Raw genomic sequence first — 20,275 nt, 5'->3', positions numbered from 1 at the left:
ACAAGTGCTCCACCCCAAAAGCCGTGAACAATGATGCCTGCCACATGCTGGACCTCCCAAGGATGGGAAGGAGGGCTTACAGGTCAGTTCAGAGCCACTGGGCTACCTCTGAGATGCAACGCCATCAAGCCTGTCCTGAGGAGCGAGGCAAAGGCCTGGCTGGGGTCCTGGGAGGGCCTGCTTTCATCAGAGGGCCATCGGGGGAGGGAGTAATAGTTGCTGGTTGCTACCAACCACTGCTCCATGGAAAGGAGGCTCTGCATTCTCAGTGTGAAGTGTGTGCACTGAAAGGAATTTCATTTGAACAGCCACAGGGCTTTGGACCTGCTTCACTCTGCCCATCCCAGAAATTCCCCCCTCTCTTCTCTCTCAACCTCAGCGAAGGGTGACTGCAATTATTGCCAACGAATGAGCAACGCTTCCTCCAGAAAGGCAGTCATGCCCCTCACGTACAGGCTGGCTCCTTTCCACCACTGGCTTCAACCTTCCATGCCAGCAAAGGGGAAGGTCATCCTCCAGCCTCACGGAGAACCAAACCAAGCAGGAAGAGCGTCTTCACAGGCCCTGCCTTCACCCCCACAGAGGATTTGGACAGTGCTTTCTCCCTGCCAATCTCACCTGGAGTCTTGTCCCCCAGATACCACTGAGCACCACCAAGTTTTGCTTATAATTTTATCCCCCTCCCTTTCTGATGCCTTATTTGGGGACTTTAATGTATATGGGTCTCTCTTTTCATAAATTATAGACTCATCTCTTATTCACTTTATAACTAGCTTAAAAGGTATCTCTAAATGAGCCACACCAACCCTCAGAATTCCCTGCTCTGATAACCAAGGTGGCCATTTCTATCTGGATTTAAGGGTGACAGAGTTTAAAATGTCTGGACTGCTACTAAACTGACAACAATTTTGAGTGATATCAAATGCTGGTGAGTATGTAGAGAGAAGGGCACTCTCCCGGACTACTAGCGGGAGTGTGCACTGGCACAACTTGGTAATAAAGAAAAATATATGTGAATAAAAATGTTGAAGATTTCATTATTGATCCTATTGGAAAAACTATAAAAACAACTCAGAGGCAAGATCAGAAAATGGGGAAGCTTAGTTCAATCTTACCCAACACCTGGACCTATTATTCCTCTTAAGGAGAGAACCATCTGTGTTTACAAAAACCGGCTAGACAAGAAGTTGCTAAGTTCCTAAAGACAAAGATCAGTAATAGCCAAGGGGAAAAAGAAAAGACAGACTGTTCCCCCCTAGAACTAAATAGGAATTAGTGTGGGGAGTGAGCAGACAGAAAGGAACAATGAAGAAAGAGAGTGGGGATACGAGAACAACATTCCTTAATACAGAGAATAAAATGTATTGTCCATTATCCATGGAAATTCAGAAAAATGTCAAACTGTTAAGTATCCTTGCAACATTCATAAAATTGAGCATTTAAAAACAAAACTTTCTGCATACTCTCAAGAAAAATAAATCAGAAATTCAAGCAAAATAATAAAAAGAAGTTTGAAAAATTACAAAATACTCCCCTTTGCTGTCCTACCAAATTTTTAACTTTTGATTGCATAGAAGGTTTCTAGGCAAAGGTTAATTACCAAAATTGATTAAAGAAGTGGGAAAAACCTGAATAATCCAATAATCCTATAAAAAGCTTTTAAAAGTTGTCAAAGAATTACTTGCCCCAAAATGTTCTGGGCCCCATTTATTTTTACTATCAAGGTAAAATTTTACTATTTATTTTACTTTCAAACCTTCAAAGAATAGCTTATCCCTGTGCTAAACTGATGCAGAAAAGAGAAAAAGATGGAAAATGTTTCAATCCATTTTATAAAGTTAACAAAAATTTTTATATTAAACACCTGGAAAATATAGTACCAACCAACATTACTTATGAATACAGATGTAGTACTTTTCAACAAAATATTTGCAAGCCAAATCCAGCTGAATATTTAAAAGACAGTATATCATGGCCAAGCACAGTTAATGCCGGGAGCACAAGGATGATTCAATATTAGGAAACCTATTAATATGATTCATCATGTTAGCAGGTCATACAAGTAAAAGAATATGATAATCTAGATAGCTCTGAAGAACCCTAGTAACCAAGCATATTGGAAATTGTAGCTTTAAATGGACACTATTGGCAGTAGTTGGTTGTGTGGGGGAACATAGCGCCCCAGGAAAGCAGAGCTACACTAGGTGATGGCCAATCAGAATTCGGAAGCTGTACTAGGAGCCTCATTTATCAACCCCCTCCCTCCAGCCAAATATCAGAGGAGGAAAATCAACACACACAAAAGTCGATGGAGAATGGGGTCTATTAACTAGGGCAGTGTTTTTTTTCAAACTGGAAATATAGCCCATGAGTAGGTGATGAAATTAATTGGGTCTTAACCAGTCATTTTGTCATAGAATCAACTGGAATGGAGTGGATATAAAAACAGGTATCACAGTGAACCACTCATGGAAAGAATCAGCATTGTTTCTTGAAACTTTTGTTCCAAAAATATGAATGCATAGATAGGTACATGCATTGAGTCATGATGTAAAATGCACTTCCTCCTGTGGGTTTTTTTCAGTCAAAAAGCTGAAGTAACACTGACCTAGGGGATTGAGAGGAATCAATTTCTGGACTTCTACTTGCAACAGACTAAGATTGAAGGCTAGAGTTAAAGTTATGAGTAAGATGGGAAGGCAGGTATCATAGCCTCCCTATCCAAGAGGAACACCGATCTCATGAAGTAAAGCTGGCTTCACGTCACGAGGTGAGACTTGGCTACAATTCCTCATTAGCGCCGACTCTTCCCAAATCAGTAATGTTAGTGTGTGATGGTGGTGTGAGTGTAGCAACTCAACTATGCTCTCTGGAGCTATGCTGCCTCAATGAAAAACCTGGCTTTGCCAGATGAGAGTTGATTAATTATTCAGAAACAGTCACCCCTCACCCCACACATACATATGATCTCTAGGGGAGGAGCAGACTTGCCCACCCCAATAATTTTGTGAGGGTTCTTTGGGGAAAGGCTTATAATTTAGTCAGTTTTATTTTTTTAATATTTTAATTAATTTTTATTGGAATATAGTTGCTTTACAATGTTGTGTTACTTTCTGCTGTATAGCAAAATCAATCAGTTATACGTATATACGTATCTCCTCTTTTTTGGATTTCCTTCCCATTTAGGTCACCACAGAGCACTGAGTAGAGTTCCCTGTGCTATACAGTAGGTTCTCATTAGTTACCTATTTTACATGTAGCAGCATATATGTGTCAACCCCAATCTCGCAATTCATCCCACCCCCTTCCCACTTTGGTATCCATAAGTTTGTTCTCTACATCTGTGTCTCTATTTCTGCTTTGCAACTAAGTTCATCTGTACCATTTTTTTAGATTCCACATACAAGTGATATTATTTATTTGTCTTTCTCTTTCTGACTTACTTCACTCTGTATGACACTCTCTAAGGTCTATCCACATCTCCGCAAATGGCACTATTTCATTCCTTTTTATGGCTGAGTAATATTCCATTGTATATATGTACCGCATCTTCTTTATCCAGCCTACCCCAATAATTTTGGACTTGGCCATACAACCTGCTCTGTCCCTACCTCTGACTGTGTCTTCAGCTATGTGAGTTGCTTCAGCCAGTGGGGTTTTACAGAAATGACACAAGCAGACTGCATAAGAAAGACCCTTATGCCTTTGGACTTGCTCTCACGTGTCTCTTTTATCACCATGAGAAGAACATGTTCTTCTCAGCCTGCTCATCTAAGAAGAAGGATGAGAGACCCATGGAGCAGAGCCCCATTAAAAAGAGGATCCCTATCAGAACAGAACCCTCACAAGATCAATGCATACAAATTTTTAAAAATAGTAACAAATACAAGCAAAATGCAATCAATGAACATATATCTCTAGATAAATTACTCCCAAAAAATCACAAATAAATTATAAACAACCTGATCTTGCTTTAAAAAGTTCAGGAAGAAATACAAGAATTTAAAGAAAACATTTTAAGACAACAGAAAAAGTAAGCTTAGGAAAAAAATGGCAAAAATTGTAAAAACATTACAGATTTGAGGACCACATTAAAAAACCTTTCCTGAAACACATGCACACATGCTTATGAAGATTAAAAATTATTTACATTATGTCCAGATGAAAATATGGACTTTGGAATAAGGAAGAAATCATGTACGCATCATGGCAGACAAAGTGAGGCACATACAAGGGTTAAAAATCAGATTGGCCAGAGTTCTCTTCAGTAATACTCAATGACAAAAAATACAGAATCAATATTGACAAAGACCTTAAGAAAAAGACTGGGAAAAGCTTTCTTTGATTATATGGTTGAAATTTTTCCTGTTCTTTTTAAGAAATATTAACGTATGTTAGATCTCCTTTGTTACCATTTTTCTATAATCACGTGTATGTTTGTTTTCTACTTCATCTTATAGGAGACCCACTCTGTCTAGTACGTCCCCAGTTGCTTATTCCATTGCACGCGCTCTATTTCTGTTGTTTGTAATGGGATCGGCTGTTTGCTGAAAAACGGCAGGAGGATGACATGAGGTATGAGACAGGGGGTGAACTAGACTAGTCCACAGCTTCGATTCTGCACTGTTGTCGGGCTCTTTCTCTTACTAAAGACGTGCTTTCCTTTTCTCTAGAGCTACACCTTCCTTTTATTTTCAACATCCAACAGTCAGGGAGGTTCTCGAGAAACCCCCTTACTCCACAGCATTTTGGTCAGAAAAGTGCTGTTTTCTTCCTTCCTACGTTATCCCACTCCACCTTCCGTGGTCTCTCCCTGTAGGAGTTTATGTTGTACAACTAGATGATAAAAATTCTGTGTCAGCAATTCTCCCCTTCAACTCTATGTCCCTTGCCATTTTTGGTGTCAAACCAGGCCTCTTTAGGGACAATACCCGCTTATTTTTGTGTCCCATCAAGGCCCTCAATTTCACTCTTCTTACCAAAAGTTTACTAGATAGGCACAATTTGTGACAGTCCTCATTAGGGAAACCTCTGTCCTGCTCAGAACGCAAGGAGACACATGTCAGCCTGCAGGGTCCTCTCTCACTCAGGTCTAGATTTCACAGTACTCAGAAAACAGTACTTCAGAGTTCGTGTTTACAAACAAGTACCATCTCCTTGTTTTAATGGAGAAAAACTTCGTTCTTTTTGTTGCTGTTTGTTTGTTTTATATAGTTTTGAGGGAAGGAACTTGTTACACCTCCATTATGCCATTGCCATTGAAAACAACAGGGTTTTTGTTCTTATAACTTGCCCAAATAACTTTAAAGACCTTCTGGACTGGTCAAAACTATAATACTGAAGAGAAAAGTCATGCCTTAGTAGTTACTAAACACATTACAAAGCTATAAGAACTTTAAAAGTATGATATTAGCACAGGAAGCAACTGACAGAAATTTTAATGTTTAAAAAGAAATATAAGACTAGAAGAAAACATAGATTACACCTATTTTCTCTCAGTAGGAGTTTATTTCTAAGCATGATGCAAAGGCAAAGAATTCTTAAATTGAGATTCCTAGACTAGGCGACTTGAAAATTTTAAATGTCAATTTATCAAAAACATAAATAAAATTAAAATATTAATGACAAAATGGGGAAATTATTTGCAGCATATTAAAGACAAAAGACTCATATTCTTTACATATAAAAAGCCATATACAAATTAATGAGAACTCCTCAGTAGAAAAATAGGCAAAAATATGAAGATAAAATCTTTTATTCTATTTCTAATGTCTCAAGGAGACCATACCCAAAAGCAGTAATACAAATGGCCCAAAAGTATTTTTAAGAATCTCTCACTACTAAGATTTCCTTAAATCCTATATTGCCAACTATTGCAGAGTACACATTGACAGACGCTTTCTGAAAGGCAACTTGATAGTATCAATCAAAGGTCTTAAAACTGCACATAGCTTTTGACCCCAAGATTATGCTTCAATACATATTTTCCTAGAAATGTTTTCAAAGCAAATAATAATAACTGCGAGCAAAGATGGATCTGCAAACATATTTTCATAGCAGCATTATTTGCAACAGCAAAAAACTGATGAATTTAAATGTTCAGCAGTAAAAGAATTAGTTAATAAAATATAGCACACCAAATGATGCAATACTATGAAGACATTAAATATTAAAATAAAAATATTTAATGACATGTAGAAATATTCCTCATGTTGTTAAATCTTTACAAAGCTATAATCAAAATACAGTGTAACCACTTTTTAAAAGATACATATATATGTTAATATTCTAAGAAGAATATTGGAAATGTATGCAACAAAATCCTAACAACTGTTAGAATGAAAGGTGGTTTTCTTCATCTTTGTCCTTTCCTGTGTTTTCCACATTTTTTTATAATGAATATGTTTATGTTTTTAAATCAGGGGGAAAATGAAAATTTCAAAAGAGAAAGTGAAGAGAATTTAAAGAGACCTTTAATACTATAAATGAGTTTTTATTAATAAAATAGAGTAATTCTTCCTTTTAAAAATTTTTTTTCAAAATAACATGTTATTATATTTGTAAATGAAGGCTTGGAGAACAGATGAATTTCTGAGCATTTGACCACAATAATTTATAGCATACATTAGCTGGAGCTGTTCAGTGCTGACAAATTCCAGAAAGTAATTGCATAAAATACTTGGGAGAGGAAATTGCTTTATGCTTCCATGCTACTTATGGAAATTAGCATCTTTGTAAAAATAAACTGAGAGCAATCACAATCATAAACCTTGAAATGTGGTTTCCAAAAGATGTTAGCTCTGCTGCTTTAGGATCCATTAGCAATGCAGAGGGGAAACACTGCCTACTTTTTTTTTCTCTGTTATGAAATAACTGCATACAATTGGTTTTTTCCTCCTGGATCTTTAATCCCTCCCTTTCTCCTTGCTGCCTCCCTTTGCAGTGCATATATACTGAAGTGTTCACTTTGCTCAGAAGAAGCTTCCTAATGATCCTGTTTCCTTCTCAAAGAGTATTACATATTTCCTTTTTTTTTTAACATCTTTATTGGAGTATAATTGCTTTACAATGGTGTGTTAGTTTCTGCTGTTTAACAAAGTGAATCAGCTATACATATAAATACATCCCCATATCCCCTCCCTCTTGCGTCTCCCTCCCACCCTCCCTATCCCACCCCTCTAGGTGGTCACAAAGCACTGAGCTGATCTCCCTGTGCTATGCAGCTTCTTCCCACTAGCTATCTACTTTACATTTGGTAGTGCATATATGTCAATGCTACTCTCTCACGTCGTCCCAGCTTACCCTTTCCCCTCCCTGTGTCCCCCAGTCCATTTTCTACATCTGCGTCTTTATTCCTGTCCTGCCCTTAGGTTCTTCAGAACCATTTTTTTTTTTTTAGATTCCATATATATGTTAGCATACGGTACCTGTTTTTCTCTTTCTGACTTACTTCACTCCGTTTGACACACCCTAGGTCCATCCACCTCACTACAAATAACTCAATTTTGTTTCTTTTTATGGCTGAGTAATATTCCATTGTATACAGGTGCCACATCTTTATCCATTCATCTGTCGATGGACACTTAGGTTGCTTCCATGTCCTGGCTACTGTAAACAGTGCTGCAATGAACATTGTGGTACATGACTCTTTTTGAATTATGATTTTCTCTGGGTATATGCCCAGTAGTGGGATTGCTGGGTTGTATGGTAGTCCTATTTTTAATATTTTAAGTAACCTCCATACTGTTCTCCGCAGTGGCTGTATCAATTTACATTCCCACCAACAGTGCAAGAGGGTTCCCTTTTCCCCACACCCTCTCCAGCATTGTTTGTAGATTTTGTGATGATGGCCATTCTGACTGGTGTGAGGTGATATCTCACTGTGGTTCTGATTTGCATTTTTCTAATGATTAGTGATGTTGAGCATCCTTTCATGTGTTTGTTTGCCATCTGTATATCTTCTTTGGAGAAATGTCTATTTACATCTTCTGCTCATTTTTGGATTGGGTTGTATTTTTGATACTGAGCTGCATGAGCTACTTGTATATTTTGGAGATTAATCCTTTGTCAGTTGCTTCGTTTGTAAATATTTTCTCCCATTCTGAGGGTTGTCTTCTCGCCTTGTTTATGGTTTCCTTTGCTGTGCAAAAGCTTTTAAGTTTCACTAGGTCCAATTTGTTTATTTTTGGTTTTATTTCTGTTTCTTTAGGAGGTGATCTTGCTGTGATTTATGTCACAGAGTGTTCTGCCTGTTTTCCTCTAAGAGTTTTATCGTGTCTGGCCTTACATTTAAGTCTCTAATCCATTTTGAGTGTATTTTTGTGTATGGTGTTAGGGAGTGTTCTGATTTCATTCTTTTACATGTAACTGCCCAGTTTTCCCAGCACCACTTATTAAAGAGGCTTATTCAGTCCCTCACATTTTGCAATCCACAGCTTCCCCTGAAGCTACTCTCTCAAACATAACTGACAATTTCACAAGATCAGGGTGAATTTTCACCTTCGTGTGTCCCTAAAACTAGCTCAGAACCTAAAGGAATCTTCAATTCTTCCCTCTTTCTCTCTCAGTCCCACATAATCACTTGTCAAGTTCTATCCCTTCAGGTTCTAAAATGGTGCCCATAATCACATGCTCTTGCTGAGGACTACTCCCCCCTCCCCACGGCCCCATGCTCTCTTGCGAACTGAGCTGAAGTTCTCATCAGTCCCAACCTGCACTGGTGCCAGCGGCATCCCAAGTATCTTTCACTCAAGTGTGTTCCCAGGGGTCCAATGGAGTCTTACTGGTGTCTCCCATCACCTCCTGGTCAACGCCCACAGGACTCCATGCTGCCCACTGAATCAAGTCCTCTTCATCGTTAATTTATTTAGTGTGCTCGGCAAGGTCCTCCCCAGTGTAGCCACGAACTATCTTCGTTCATCCTTATTTCATACCCCATGCTGTCAAATACCCTACTCTTCAAACATACAGTGTCAGTGGAAACAAAGAGGACAAAACAGATTAAAGAGACATTTCTTTCTTTCTTTTTTTAAAGTCTTTATTGAATTTATTACAATTTTCTTCTGTTTTATGTTTTGGTTTTTTGGCCGCAAGGCATGTGGGATCTTAGCTCCCTGACCAGGGATCGAACCCGCATCCCCTGCACTGGAAGGTGAAGTCTTAACCACTAGACCACCAGGGAAGTCCCTAAGAGATATTTCTGAGATGGAACAAATGGAAGTTAGTGGCCGGATGGGTACAGGGCAGGGGCAACAGAGAAGAAGGTATCTAGAGTGGCCCCAGGATTCTGGGTCAAATGACTAGAAGATGGAGAATCCAGGCACTGAGACAGAGCTGGGTGGGTGGTGAGGATTTCCATTTAGGAAATATTGTGTCTGAGGTCCGCAAGGAATATCCTGGTGGAGCTAAGTAGCAGCTCACAGATATACTGATCTGCAGCTCATGGAAGAGGCTGACAGAAACCTCTCAGAGATACTGGCTGTCTTCCATTTTAGTGAGGTTACCGAGAAGAAAGAAGGGAAGGAAGGAAGGAAGGAAGAAAGAAAGAAAGGAAAGAAGGAAGGAAGGAAGGCAGGGAGGGAGAGAGAGAGAAAGAAAGAAAAAGAGAGAGAGGAGGGAGGAAGGCCAAAACTAAGCTATCAAAATTGTCTTTTATTTTCAATGTTTACATTTAACAGTTGATGTAAAATAATAGACTTTTTTTTATCTGCGCCACCAGGGAAGCTCCCAATTTTTCTACAATTTAAATGTTTTATTTGCATAATTTATCTGCTAGCGGTCAGGGCCTCTAGACACAGAGTGTCAAGTGATGACAATGAGCTCAATCAATTGATTGTTATTCTCTTAAACGTCTTCCCTGCATAGGGGACAGCGGGAAAAGTGTCACAGAACTCGCCTGGAGAGTTCTGTGGAAGGATGATCAGAAGGTATGGTGATCACGCATATGAGAACAAAGAAAGAAACAGATGAAAAGGATGAAAAAACAAAAGGTCCTACCACAAATTAACTGATATCATAAGAAGCTACTGTAAAGGGTGAATCCAAGTGTCTATGGATCTCTAACCAAGGCTCATGGAGGACCCGATTCAGTCACGAGGGAACTGACACAGGCCACCGTCTCAGACTGAATGTGCCACCTCCTTCTCCTGGGTCAGAAGAGTGATTTGGAGGAGCCAGGGGATTTCTGTAACTCACAACGAACACCCAAGTGTGGATTCTGACTTCTGATTTAAAGGAGATGGAGTGAAAGCGAACGTTAGGATTAATGTTGGTGGTGTCACAGCGGGAGAACTGCCACCAATGCCACCAAAACCACAGCCAACACCAAGACATGAACCTACTAATACTGGAGCTTCCACCGTGGTAACAGCCACGGAGACAAAAACACCACCAAGACCAGAACCACCAAGATATCCGGAATCACTGAGACCAGAACCACTCCCAACCCCAGGACTGATGAAAACCATAATGATTAAGATCAGAAACAGCGACAAGACCAAAAACAATGCCAGAGAGAACCTCTGAGACCAGAACCACCTAACGTAACAACACTTAAAACATCAGACCGGAACCACTGGAATCAGAGACCAGAACTACCACCAAGACCAGCATGGCCCTAGGACTAGAACCAACATGTCTAATTTTAGTATCAAGATGCTGACCCTTCCCAATGCCGAAACACTGGAATTTAGGGGGCAAAGCTCGTGATAAGGAGGAGCTAAGTACACACAGTCTCAAGAGGGCTACCAACATAAGGTGACCTCTCCCTGAGAGCTCCCTAAGAAGGGATACCAGCTACCACCTCACTCCTTCCCCTCTAAGAAGGAGGACTGAGATGTATTGAAGAAATAAAAGAATCACTCATTGAGACTGGGGATGCCTGCAAGGAGAGACTGGCTATCCTCTCTCCAGGTGGGTATGAGCTTAGACTGGATCCACTGATCTGTCCTAGCAGAGCAAGGACCAGAGAACTGAAGGGAGTTGGCAGGACAGAGAGAGGAGCCAGCGCTGGAGCATCCCACACCCCCACCAACTGCACAGCAAGGATGTGAGCACTTCCTGTGGATTAAGTGGACAACACCAAAGGAACCGGGTTTAAGCCGTCCTGCCAGCACCCCACCCAACAGGGTTGCCTGGAGGCAAGAAGATCCCAGCAGCACGAGGCAAGCCGGAGCTGGACCTCCTGCTTCAGGAAAGGCAGGTCCTGCAGAGCGCTCTGAAGAATTTACATGTGCTACCCAGAGGGCAGAGAGTCCATGAGAGCTAGAAGAATTTACATGTGCTACCCAGAGGGCAGAGAGTCCATGAGAGCTAGAAGAATTTACATGTGCTACCCAGAGGGCAGAGAGTCCATGAGAGCTAGAGACGGTGACAACTACCAGAGAGAGGCATCCAGTTAAGTCAAGAGCTGTTTGACCTTCTCCCCATCCCCTCTCCTTGCTCCCAACCCCAGCTGGACCGAGAATAACTAAAAGGAAGAAAGAACCCCACACCAGTCCTTACCACCGGTTGAGGTGAGAAGAGAATGGACCACAGTACGACCCCACTTCAGGTACCTGGAGCCACGTGTCAAGGCTAGACTAGACAGAAGGGAGATAAGATTTAAATCAAGCAGGGAATCAAAATTTTAAATTGGACTGGACTTTTAATAAATGAAAGGGAATCTGCCCAAGATTGCACGAGGCATGGAAATGGAATGGATTTGGCAAAGCAGGGCTGGAGCCCATGATTTGCTCCATATTTCTATCCCCCTGAGTTGAGACTTCTCAATGAAGAAGGCTGGAAGAGAGAGCTGGAACAGCAGCACCTGTCTTCTCAGGGAAGATCAGGGTCCCTAAGGAGCAGGCCCAGAGCAACAGGAAGCTCCCAGGGCCAGGGTGTAACCGGAAGATGGGAGGCCTTTCCAGCTGCCTGAGTGAGGGAAACGGTGAGCTCCTCCAGAAACAGTCAAGAACGAGTTAGAGAAACACAAGACTGCTGACCTCATGGCTTGCTCTGCAATCTATCACAATTATTTGTGGCCAGTGAATATAAAGGTTTCAGTTTTAGCTGATTTAATAAAGAAAATCTAGTTTTTATTAAATGAGTTGGCACATTCCTTGCTCCTTGCAGCTCAGCCTCACACGGCTATTAACTCTCCACCAGCCTCCTGGTGGCAGCACTTATAAGGAAGGGGAGAGACCAAAGAAGACCCCCAAGGGCCCCCCAGACACCCAAATCCCAAGATACCTCAGAGGAGCAGCTTTGACTCAAACTCAGGCTGACCCTAGGGAGATAACCAAGTGTCCAACCCTTGGGCACCCCAAACTGACTTAGCCTTGCCTAGAACATTCTCCAGGCCCCGTGATGGGACCAGCCACAGCCCCAGCAGAAATCACAGGCATCTCGCTTGTTTCAAAGGGTTAATACAGCAACAGCACTGACTTAGTACACTTACTACATGCCAGACAGTTTTCACTTTGCTTGTTACTTTTTTCCTCTTCACAATGGATTAACTCCTCCAGAAAGTTCTATGAGGTAGACACCCCCTCTCTACAAATGTGGACACTGAGACGCAGAGACGTTTGTATAACAGGCCTTGAAGTGGTGGAGCTGGGATTCCAACAGCTGACGCTGTGGATGATGAAGACCGCTGGCCTGAAATCTCCGCTTACAGCCTTCCGTGCACACTGCCCCAGTACATGGAAACAACACTGCAGCGGCACAAAGATATGGAAAAATGCAAAAGCGGTCAGTGCGTGACTCAAGCTGGGCAAACACTGCCCTTGGCCAAAGGTCAACAGACTGCCTCAAAACACATTTAAATTTTATAGGGTGGAAGAAGGCAAAATGAAACTCGGTGCCTTGAAGACTCAGCCTCATTTGACCAGGAACAAATCTCTGGGGCTCTCACAGCCTGTTTCAGATCTGCTGATGGGATGGAAAAGCAAGTCTCCATCCTTTTGCCCCAACACTATACCTCGCTGACCACAGAAATCCTAAAGTTACCCTGAAAATATTACCATGTGTTCTAATAAAAGCTATCTATTGAAATGCAAATACGGGGTAGCACCAATAAAATGAATAATGGGGGAGAAGATGTACCTCACTAACCAGCTCTGCATGAGCCCCCGAAATCATGGGACACTGGAGCTGAAAGAGGCCTTAGAAACACTAAGTACAGGAGTGAAATGAGAAGCAGAGAAGTCTGACTAATCTATCCCAGGGTGTACCTCTTTATATATGTGTATATGCTCATCTAATAGACGTTAGAGCCCTTATTACGTGCCAGGCCCTTTGCCAGCCCTGGGAGTACAGAGGCCACCAAGCCATGGAATGAGAAGTTACATGTGCAAGGAGGGGTTGCCTTGCTTTAATTCACACAAGGTACCGTATGGACCAGCATGTTCTAATTCACACAAGGTACGGTATGGGCTAGCAGCATACCTCAGGACACAACACTAAGAAGTGCTCTGCACCTTTAGATCTGGGGGTACAAACTGCTTGGCTGAATCTAGTCTACAAATATATGTCTGGCTTTCAATGCTTTAACAACTGAGAGATAGCACAGGAAGTCTGGATAACCAGCTATCTTGCAAACTAGTACGATCCAGCAATCCTGAGTTTGCATTCTCCCTTGGCAATGATCAGCCGGAGTTGAGTAGAGATTGTTCTTAATAGATGGAGCATGTACCATCAACTTTGCCACAGTCTCCGCCATTCCCTATTGTCTCTCAGGCAACGCTAGCTCCATTCGTTTGAGTCTGTCCAGTGGGTAACTGAGGATGCGATGCTTGAGCCGGGTCCCCCTGGGGCTGGTGGGAAAGACAGGATGCTAAAGAAAAGACTGCAGCGCAGGCGCATTGGCAGCCTCTTCTTGGTCTTCTCCAGCCCGCAGGAGCTGGGTCCATCGCTGGCACAACTGGTGGCGCAGCGCCTGGCACGGGGCCAAGGCCAACTGGTGCTCGGTCTGTCCGGCAGCAGCCTCGAATCGATGTGGGCCCACGAGCTGCCCGCCGCCGCTGCCTGCACCGGGCCTGCCGGCCTTGCGCACTGGACGCTGGGCTTCTCCGACATGCGCTTGGAGCACTGCGAGAGCACTGATGGCCTCCAGCAGCCCCACCTGCTCTCCACACTGCCCAGCCCCGCCAACCAGGTGATCACCATTAACCCCGCGCTGCCTGTGGAGGAGGTGGCTGAGGACTCGGCCAAGCAGGTGAGACAGGCCTTAAGAGGGGACTCCATTCTGCTTTTCGACCTGCTGATTCTGGGTGTGGGTCCCGATGGCCACACCTGCTCACTCTTCCCCGGCCACTCCCCCCTTGCAGGAGCGGGAGAATTTGGTGGCCCCCCCATCGGCGACTCCCCAGAAGCCTCACACTTCCCGGGTTGAAGGCAGCTCCAAGTGTCGTCTTTGCGGCGACTACAACAGGCAAGGCAGACATTCTGAAGCGTGTTTTGGACAAGCAGGAAAACCTGCTCCCCGCAGCCCTGGTCCAGCCCCGAGCTGGGAAATTCTGCTGGTTCCTGGACGAGGCAGCAGCCGGACTCCTGACCACGAGTGCCTTCAGGAAGCATTCCACGTTGTAACCGTTGTAACCCGGTGCCCGAGAGATGCTGCAGCTGGGACCATGCTCAGCCGGAGTAGGCGGGACCTTCCAGGGCTGGGACCCGCTGCCAGCCCACTCCAGGCTTCATTTTAGAAAAGCCCTGTAGTGCCACTGGAAGCCGATAGGGTCTGGCCACCAGCCCTGCCCAGGGGCTCAACCCATAGGCCCCTGGCTCTGGGTGACAGTTATTAAAATGAGCATTTGAAGAAAGCAAGAGAGAGAGAGGGAGGGAGGAAGGGAGAGAGAGAGAGAGAGAGAGAGAGAGAGAGGGAGAGAGGGAGGGAGGGAGGGAGGGAGAGAGGGAGGGAGGGAGGGAGGGAGGACTGCAAAACAGTGTGATATGTGTTGATAGACGTAAACACAATACTTAGTGGCTGAGCTAACGCCACAACCTGGCCTCTGCCCAATCATTATGTCCTGGCCTATAGCAGCCAAGTCTCTACAGTGCACATGCAGACAGCCGTTCCAGGCTGAAAAAGACAGGATCCATCACAGCCCCAAGTTATCACTCATATATAGCATCCACAGTGGTATCAGGCACAGCGGTATTAGGACTCGGAGAGGACCGGAGGGATTGGATTATGCTTACAGCTAAGCCAACCAGAAATACCATTTGCTGAAGGTAAGAAACAATTAGATTCTCTTTGGCATAAGATGAACATTAATCATACCACATCTTAGGTGATCTAGAATGAAACTCCTAAGTGAACAGGGGGATGCCTACCATTCCCCTTCCCCTCCCTATTACCTGCAGGAGGGCAGAGTGCATGAAGACCATCCGTACCAGCAGCCACCAGGGGCTCTTCCAGGAAGCCATGGAGTCCGGTCTCCTGGGGAGCTCACTCGCAGCCTAAAAAGGAGGAAAGATTTGGTTTCCAATCAGCTCTGGACCCAGTGGCAGCACTCATGACTTAACAGACCAACCAAAGGGAGGAACCCTGCGCCCCACATAATGTCTTGGAAAGGTTTGTGTTGGCCCAGGATGGAGCTACCTATTACAGGGTACAGTCTCTCTGGGGCTCTCTTTAGGAGGAGTCCACATCAAAGTCAGGAGGGCAGCTAGACCAGCCTCCAGTGTGCAACCCGTACCTCCAGCCCTCCAGAAGCTGAGCCATCTCTGCACCAGCCACTTCCCAGCCCATGTGTCAGAAGCAGGGTGTGGCTACTGGCATCCCACTCAGGAAGCCTGCATGGAGCCAAGGGTTAGGGCACCTGCCAGCTTCCGCTGCTTCAGGCAAAACTGAGTCTATGCCCAACTAAGCCAGCCCAGAGAGGGGAAGGGAACTGCCTAAGGTCACAGAGCAAGACGGTGACTTTTCTAGGACTGGAATGCAGGTCTTCTGACGGTTCAAGGCTTTCCCCACCAGAGGACACCGTTCATCCTCAGAGCCTCAGCCCTGCAGCCAGAGAGGCCTGAAAGTTGAGTTAAGGGAGGTTCGGAGGGCACAGCCTCAGGGCCATACTAGCACAATCTCCTAAAAGTAGATGAGGGCAAACCAGCAGAGGCCCTCTGAGACCAGGAGGGCAGCGGGGGCTTTCTTCAGAGTTCTCCTGACAGTTTGCAGGGAAATCAGAACGAGGCGAGCCTGGAAAAGCCGAAAAGCCGAGATCACCCTCGCCTCTCGCTTCGCCTCGCGGGCGCCTTGGCGGAGCCGGTGTCCGGGGGCGGGTCGGTGGCTTCTCTCCATCTGGAGAAAGCATTAAGGGCCTGGCCTAATGCGATCCGCAAATGTGCTGCTGTTTCCGACCTGAGGCGGCGACTCTGGGCCGAAGGGAGGCGGCCAGTGCGGGGCCCTGGGACCGTGCGGTCCCCTCGCTCGCTCGCTCGCTCGCTCACAGCAGCCGTCCCGGCGCGCACTCCCCACAACTACCCGCCGCCTCGCAGTCCCCGGGCCCCCGCCGCGTCCCAGTCCCGCACGTCCACTTGCCACAGCGGGCGCGTCACTCAGCCCCTGGCGCTCTAGGTGCTCGCATCCCACTTGCCAACCGGCCGGACCTTCCGACGCCCAAGACCACTAGGTGCTGTCAGCCCGTTTTCTACCTAGAAAGCCCCAAATCTGAAAACCCCCAACCCGGTGGAGTTCCCCGCAGTCAAGCACCCCTGAATGTCTCTCCCCCAAACCACCGGGACCCCACGGGAGTTTACCCGGCCCGAGGTCTCCGAGCCTTGCCGAGCGCCCCGGTCCTGAAGCTCCCGGGAACACAGCAGTGCACCCTCCCGCTCGAAGCCCCGCAATCCCGCTCAGAAGCCACCGCCCCGTCTTGCTCCCCCGGAGAGAGCCTTCCCACCCCCGGGCGCCGAGCTCCTAGCACCCACCTGGCGCCGCAGAAGCGTCTGGGACGTGCACCCCGGGCCGCGCGGGCTCGGCGCACGCGGAGGAGAGGCGGACAGAAGCGGCCCAGTCAACACCTCGTGCGGAATCCGGGACCGGGACCTTCCCCGACGCTGGCCTCCAGCCCGCGGCGCCGCAGTCGCCGCCGCCGCCGAGAAGTTAAATGGGGCTGGGACGGGGCCGCCCCGCCTCTCCCGCCCCCTCCGGGCGTGCGGAGCAAGGCGCTGGCGGGGGCCCAGAGGCGGAGGGCGCGCGCCGCCACCTGCACCGCCCGGCAAGTGCACGGCGCGCCCGGGCGCCCGCCCGCCCTCGCGTCGGCCCCGCGCCTTCCGCCCGTGCGGGGGACGCCGGGGGCGTGAAGAAAGTGCGTGAGGGGCCGGGCCGGGCCGCTCGGAGCGCGTGGGGCCGCGGCGACGGCGAGACTCGGCTGGAACGCTCCGCCGCCCGCTTCCTGGAAGCCACTCCTCGCCTAGGGCCGGCCGCCAGGCGTGGTGCCAAGAGCCGGGATTGCCGACGCCGGCACCGCCGCCGCCGGCAGGCGCGCAGGGGAAAGGCGGCCGCTGCGCCGCGAGCCAGCCGGGGCGCTCCGCCTCAGCCGGAGCTGGGAGCGGGGATGCCATCGTCCCCTCCCCCAACCCTCGCACTTCCCCGAGCCTCCACCCGCCCCGCCAGGGCCCCGGCGCCGACTCTGCTAAGTCAGGCCCAGCGGCCACACGGAGGCTTGCCCGGAACCGCTGGCTCGTGCCTGCGAGCCTCCGGAGCTCCGGCCAGGCGTGACCAAAGTCGGAGACCAGTGGCCCCACCCGGCCTGCGCCGCCTCTGCCTCCGGAGGCGCCCAGCGCAGATCCTGTGCAGGGGCCGGTGGACTCACCACCCGGACTCTTGGCTGCCAGGGACCACCAGCGACCGACCAGTAGGGCTGCCTCGTAAGCGGGTACCTGGTGCCACTTCCTATGAGCCGAGCTTGGGTAACAGAGCTGCTCAGCTGCCCAAACCATGGGGTGCCCAGGCTTGGGATTTGGGGTGGAGGTGTCAGGCACCAGGACTGGGGTGAATTTCCTCGTGGACTTGTGGAAGTGAAGTAAGGTGGAACGCTTGTCCCTGGCCTTGGCCTAATCTCAGAGGTATAAATCCAAGGGCCCGGGATTGAAAGTCTCACTATGCCCCCGGCTAAGTCCTACCACAGTCATCATTTCCTTGGGTGCCTAGTGTGTGCCAGCCACGTGCCAAGCTCTTTATGTGCAGCTTATCTTCACAAGGGCCCCGTGGTGACAGTAACATTATACCCATTTCACTGATGGGAAAGCTGAGGCCCAGGGGATAACATAACTTGTACACAGTGAGTTGCAAAGTCAGGGTTGGAGCCCATCTCTCTCTTCTCTCTAAAGCCTCCATTTGGTCATCTCTGAAGTTGCTTTCCTGCCTGTTCTGTGTTTGGTACATTACAGGTGGTGTTAGAGCTTTACGGAGAGGAGCTGGCCCTGCACGCCTACCTCCCCTATCTTGCCTTCCTTAACTCGGTGACTTCCTCTGGCCAAGAGGAGGATCTCCAGGGCGGTCCATGTAAAACAGCTGGAATCTTGCGGGAAGTTAGCAGAGGACGTTCAGTATGAAGGAGGCAGAGGAGCAGGCGGCCGTGGGGAGACTAGTCATTGGGTGGGGGCGGGGGGGCTGGGCTAAACCAGAAAGAATGCACCCATGTACAGTCGATTCTCCTATTCACCATTATCAGTTATGTTCTTATAAAGTAAAGGGAACTTTATAGTGAATTTGGGAATACCAGACCATTGATCCTGGGGAAGATACAGGGTTAGATTCCTGCCAGCCTCTGGTCACCACATTCTCTTGAACCAATCAATACATATGTGTGTTTCTCCCTAAAGACATCTTGCTTAATATGTATTGATTCATTCACACTGAACCCACAACGCGGGCCTGAATGAAGTTTATCTAACACAGGTATCTTATCTAACACAAGGATTTTCTCCACAGGGCACATCACAGCCGCCTTCTGCTTAGGGGCACTAGACAGCACTTCAGCACTGCTCTGGAAGGCCATTTTAAACAGCAGAATCACCAAGAAAATAGACCAAAATGTGAAAAGTGGCACTGAATAGGCCCTCAAAGGGTACCTGTTTACAGTATGAGAGCTGAAACAAGAAGGCAGAGCATGGCCTTGATGGACCTTAGCTGGGAAAATGCATATCAGGCAACTCCAAATGTTCACCCCTCATCAGAGGACCATGAAAGTGCTGCAAGCATTGATTTGGGGGCTGCAAATAACTTTTAGCAAATAGGCAAGTTCACAAATATGGAATCTGCAAATAATGAGGATCGACTTTGCACTTCTCCTATCAAGGTAGGGTAGAGGAATAATGATGTTAACATTTCCAAACACTTACAATGCACCAGGTGCCGTTCCAGGTACTTTGCTTGTATTAACTCACTCACCACACCAGCCTATGAGGTAGGTATAACTTTTATTCCACTTTACAAATGAGGAGACTGATGTAGAAAGATTTAAACCCTGCATGTTCTTAGCAACTAGACTATACCGCTTCTCACGTCACTCACATTCCCAAATGGAGTCCATTGCAAAAATTACATGCATATTCAAGACGAAATGGAGAATTCAAAGAGACATGCTTGTGCAGTGGCAGCCCTGCACTTCCTGTGACTCAGGAAGGCACTGAGAAGGCCTCTGGGGTGGGGGCGGGTGGGGGTGTTGGCAACATCTGAGCTGCTCTGCTCTAAAGTACTAGTGGCTCCTGTCTCATTTTCCCTTGGGCGCTTTTGATTCTGGAGCCTCTAGGGCGTGGCCACATCAAGCAGGGAGGCCAGGGCTGAGGCTTGCTCTCCTACAAGTGCCCTTGAGTATCAGGCCAGCCCCCTCAAGGAACAGCTGGTCGGTAGTGAAAAGCAGAAGGGAAAACACCAGTTCCCTGCTGGAAGTTCTGCCTTCCTGTTCACCCTAGCAGGTCTTGCAGTCAGTCCTACGTGTGTGGCTAAGGCACTGTGAGTCAGGATCACAAATTCCTCTACTCCTCCTCTACGTGTGAGCTGGACCTCACACGTGCAGTCCTCAGATTCACCGTCTAACTACCCCAGAGGGCTCTCCATCACCCTGCCCAAGTGTAGACGCAGAGCCATCCCTCAGGCGTTTGCACCCACTCTCCCCTCTTCCCTGAAGCCTGCCCAAATATTTAAACAAGACATTGCCAAAGGCATGGAGGTGGGGGAAGAACAGAAGAGAACGAACCCCCACAAAGTGTCTGATCAGGCCACTGGGTGTGACTGCCCAACCGATCTATCTCTGATGGGGGACGGGGCTCAGATCCTTCCCTGCCTAGCTCC

At 47.0% G+C, this 20,275-nt stretch overlaps 1 protein-coding gene and 1 pseudogene across 1 annotated transcript in view; one reads left to right on the top strand and one right to left on the bottom strand.

Annotated features, from left to right (window-relative positions):
* Positions 1-17,111, bottom strand: part of ADAMTSL3 (ADAMTS like 3) — a 366,545-nt gene extending 349,434 nt beyond the window's left edge. The window contains exons 1-2 of the mRNA XM_067698448.1: positions 16,906-17,111; positions 15,337-15,438 (exon numbers count right to left, since the gene is read on the bottom strand). Of these exons, the coding sequence (XP_067554549.1) occupies positions 15,337-15,405 (69 nt within the window). The 5' untranslated portion in view covers positions 15,406-15,438; positions 16,906-17,111. The remainder of the gene's footprint in view (positions 1-15,336; positions 15,439-16,905) is intronic.
* Positions 13,769-14,568, top strand: LOC137207067 (6-phosphogluconolactonase pseudogene; annotated as a pseudogene).
* Positions 17,112-20,275: the final 3,164 nt, after the last annotated feature.

The sequence above is a fragment of the Pseudorca crassidens genome, chromosome 1, assembly GCF_039906515.1.
Source record: "Pseudorca crassidens isolate mPseCra1 chromosome 1, mPseCra1.hap1, whole genome shotgun sequence".
Lineage (NCBI taxonomy): Eukaryota > Metazoa > Chordata > Mammalia > Artiodactyla > Delphinidae > Pseudorca > Pseudorca crassidens.
Note: the sequence above shows the minus strand (reverse complement) of the source record. Positions and strands in the feature narration are given on the sequence as shown.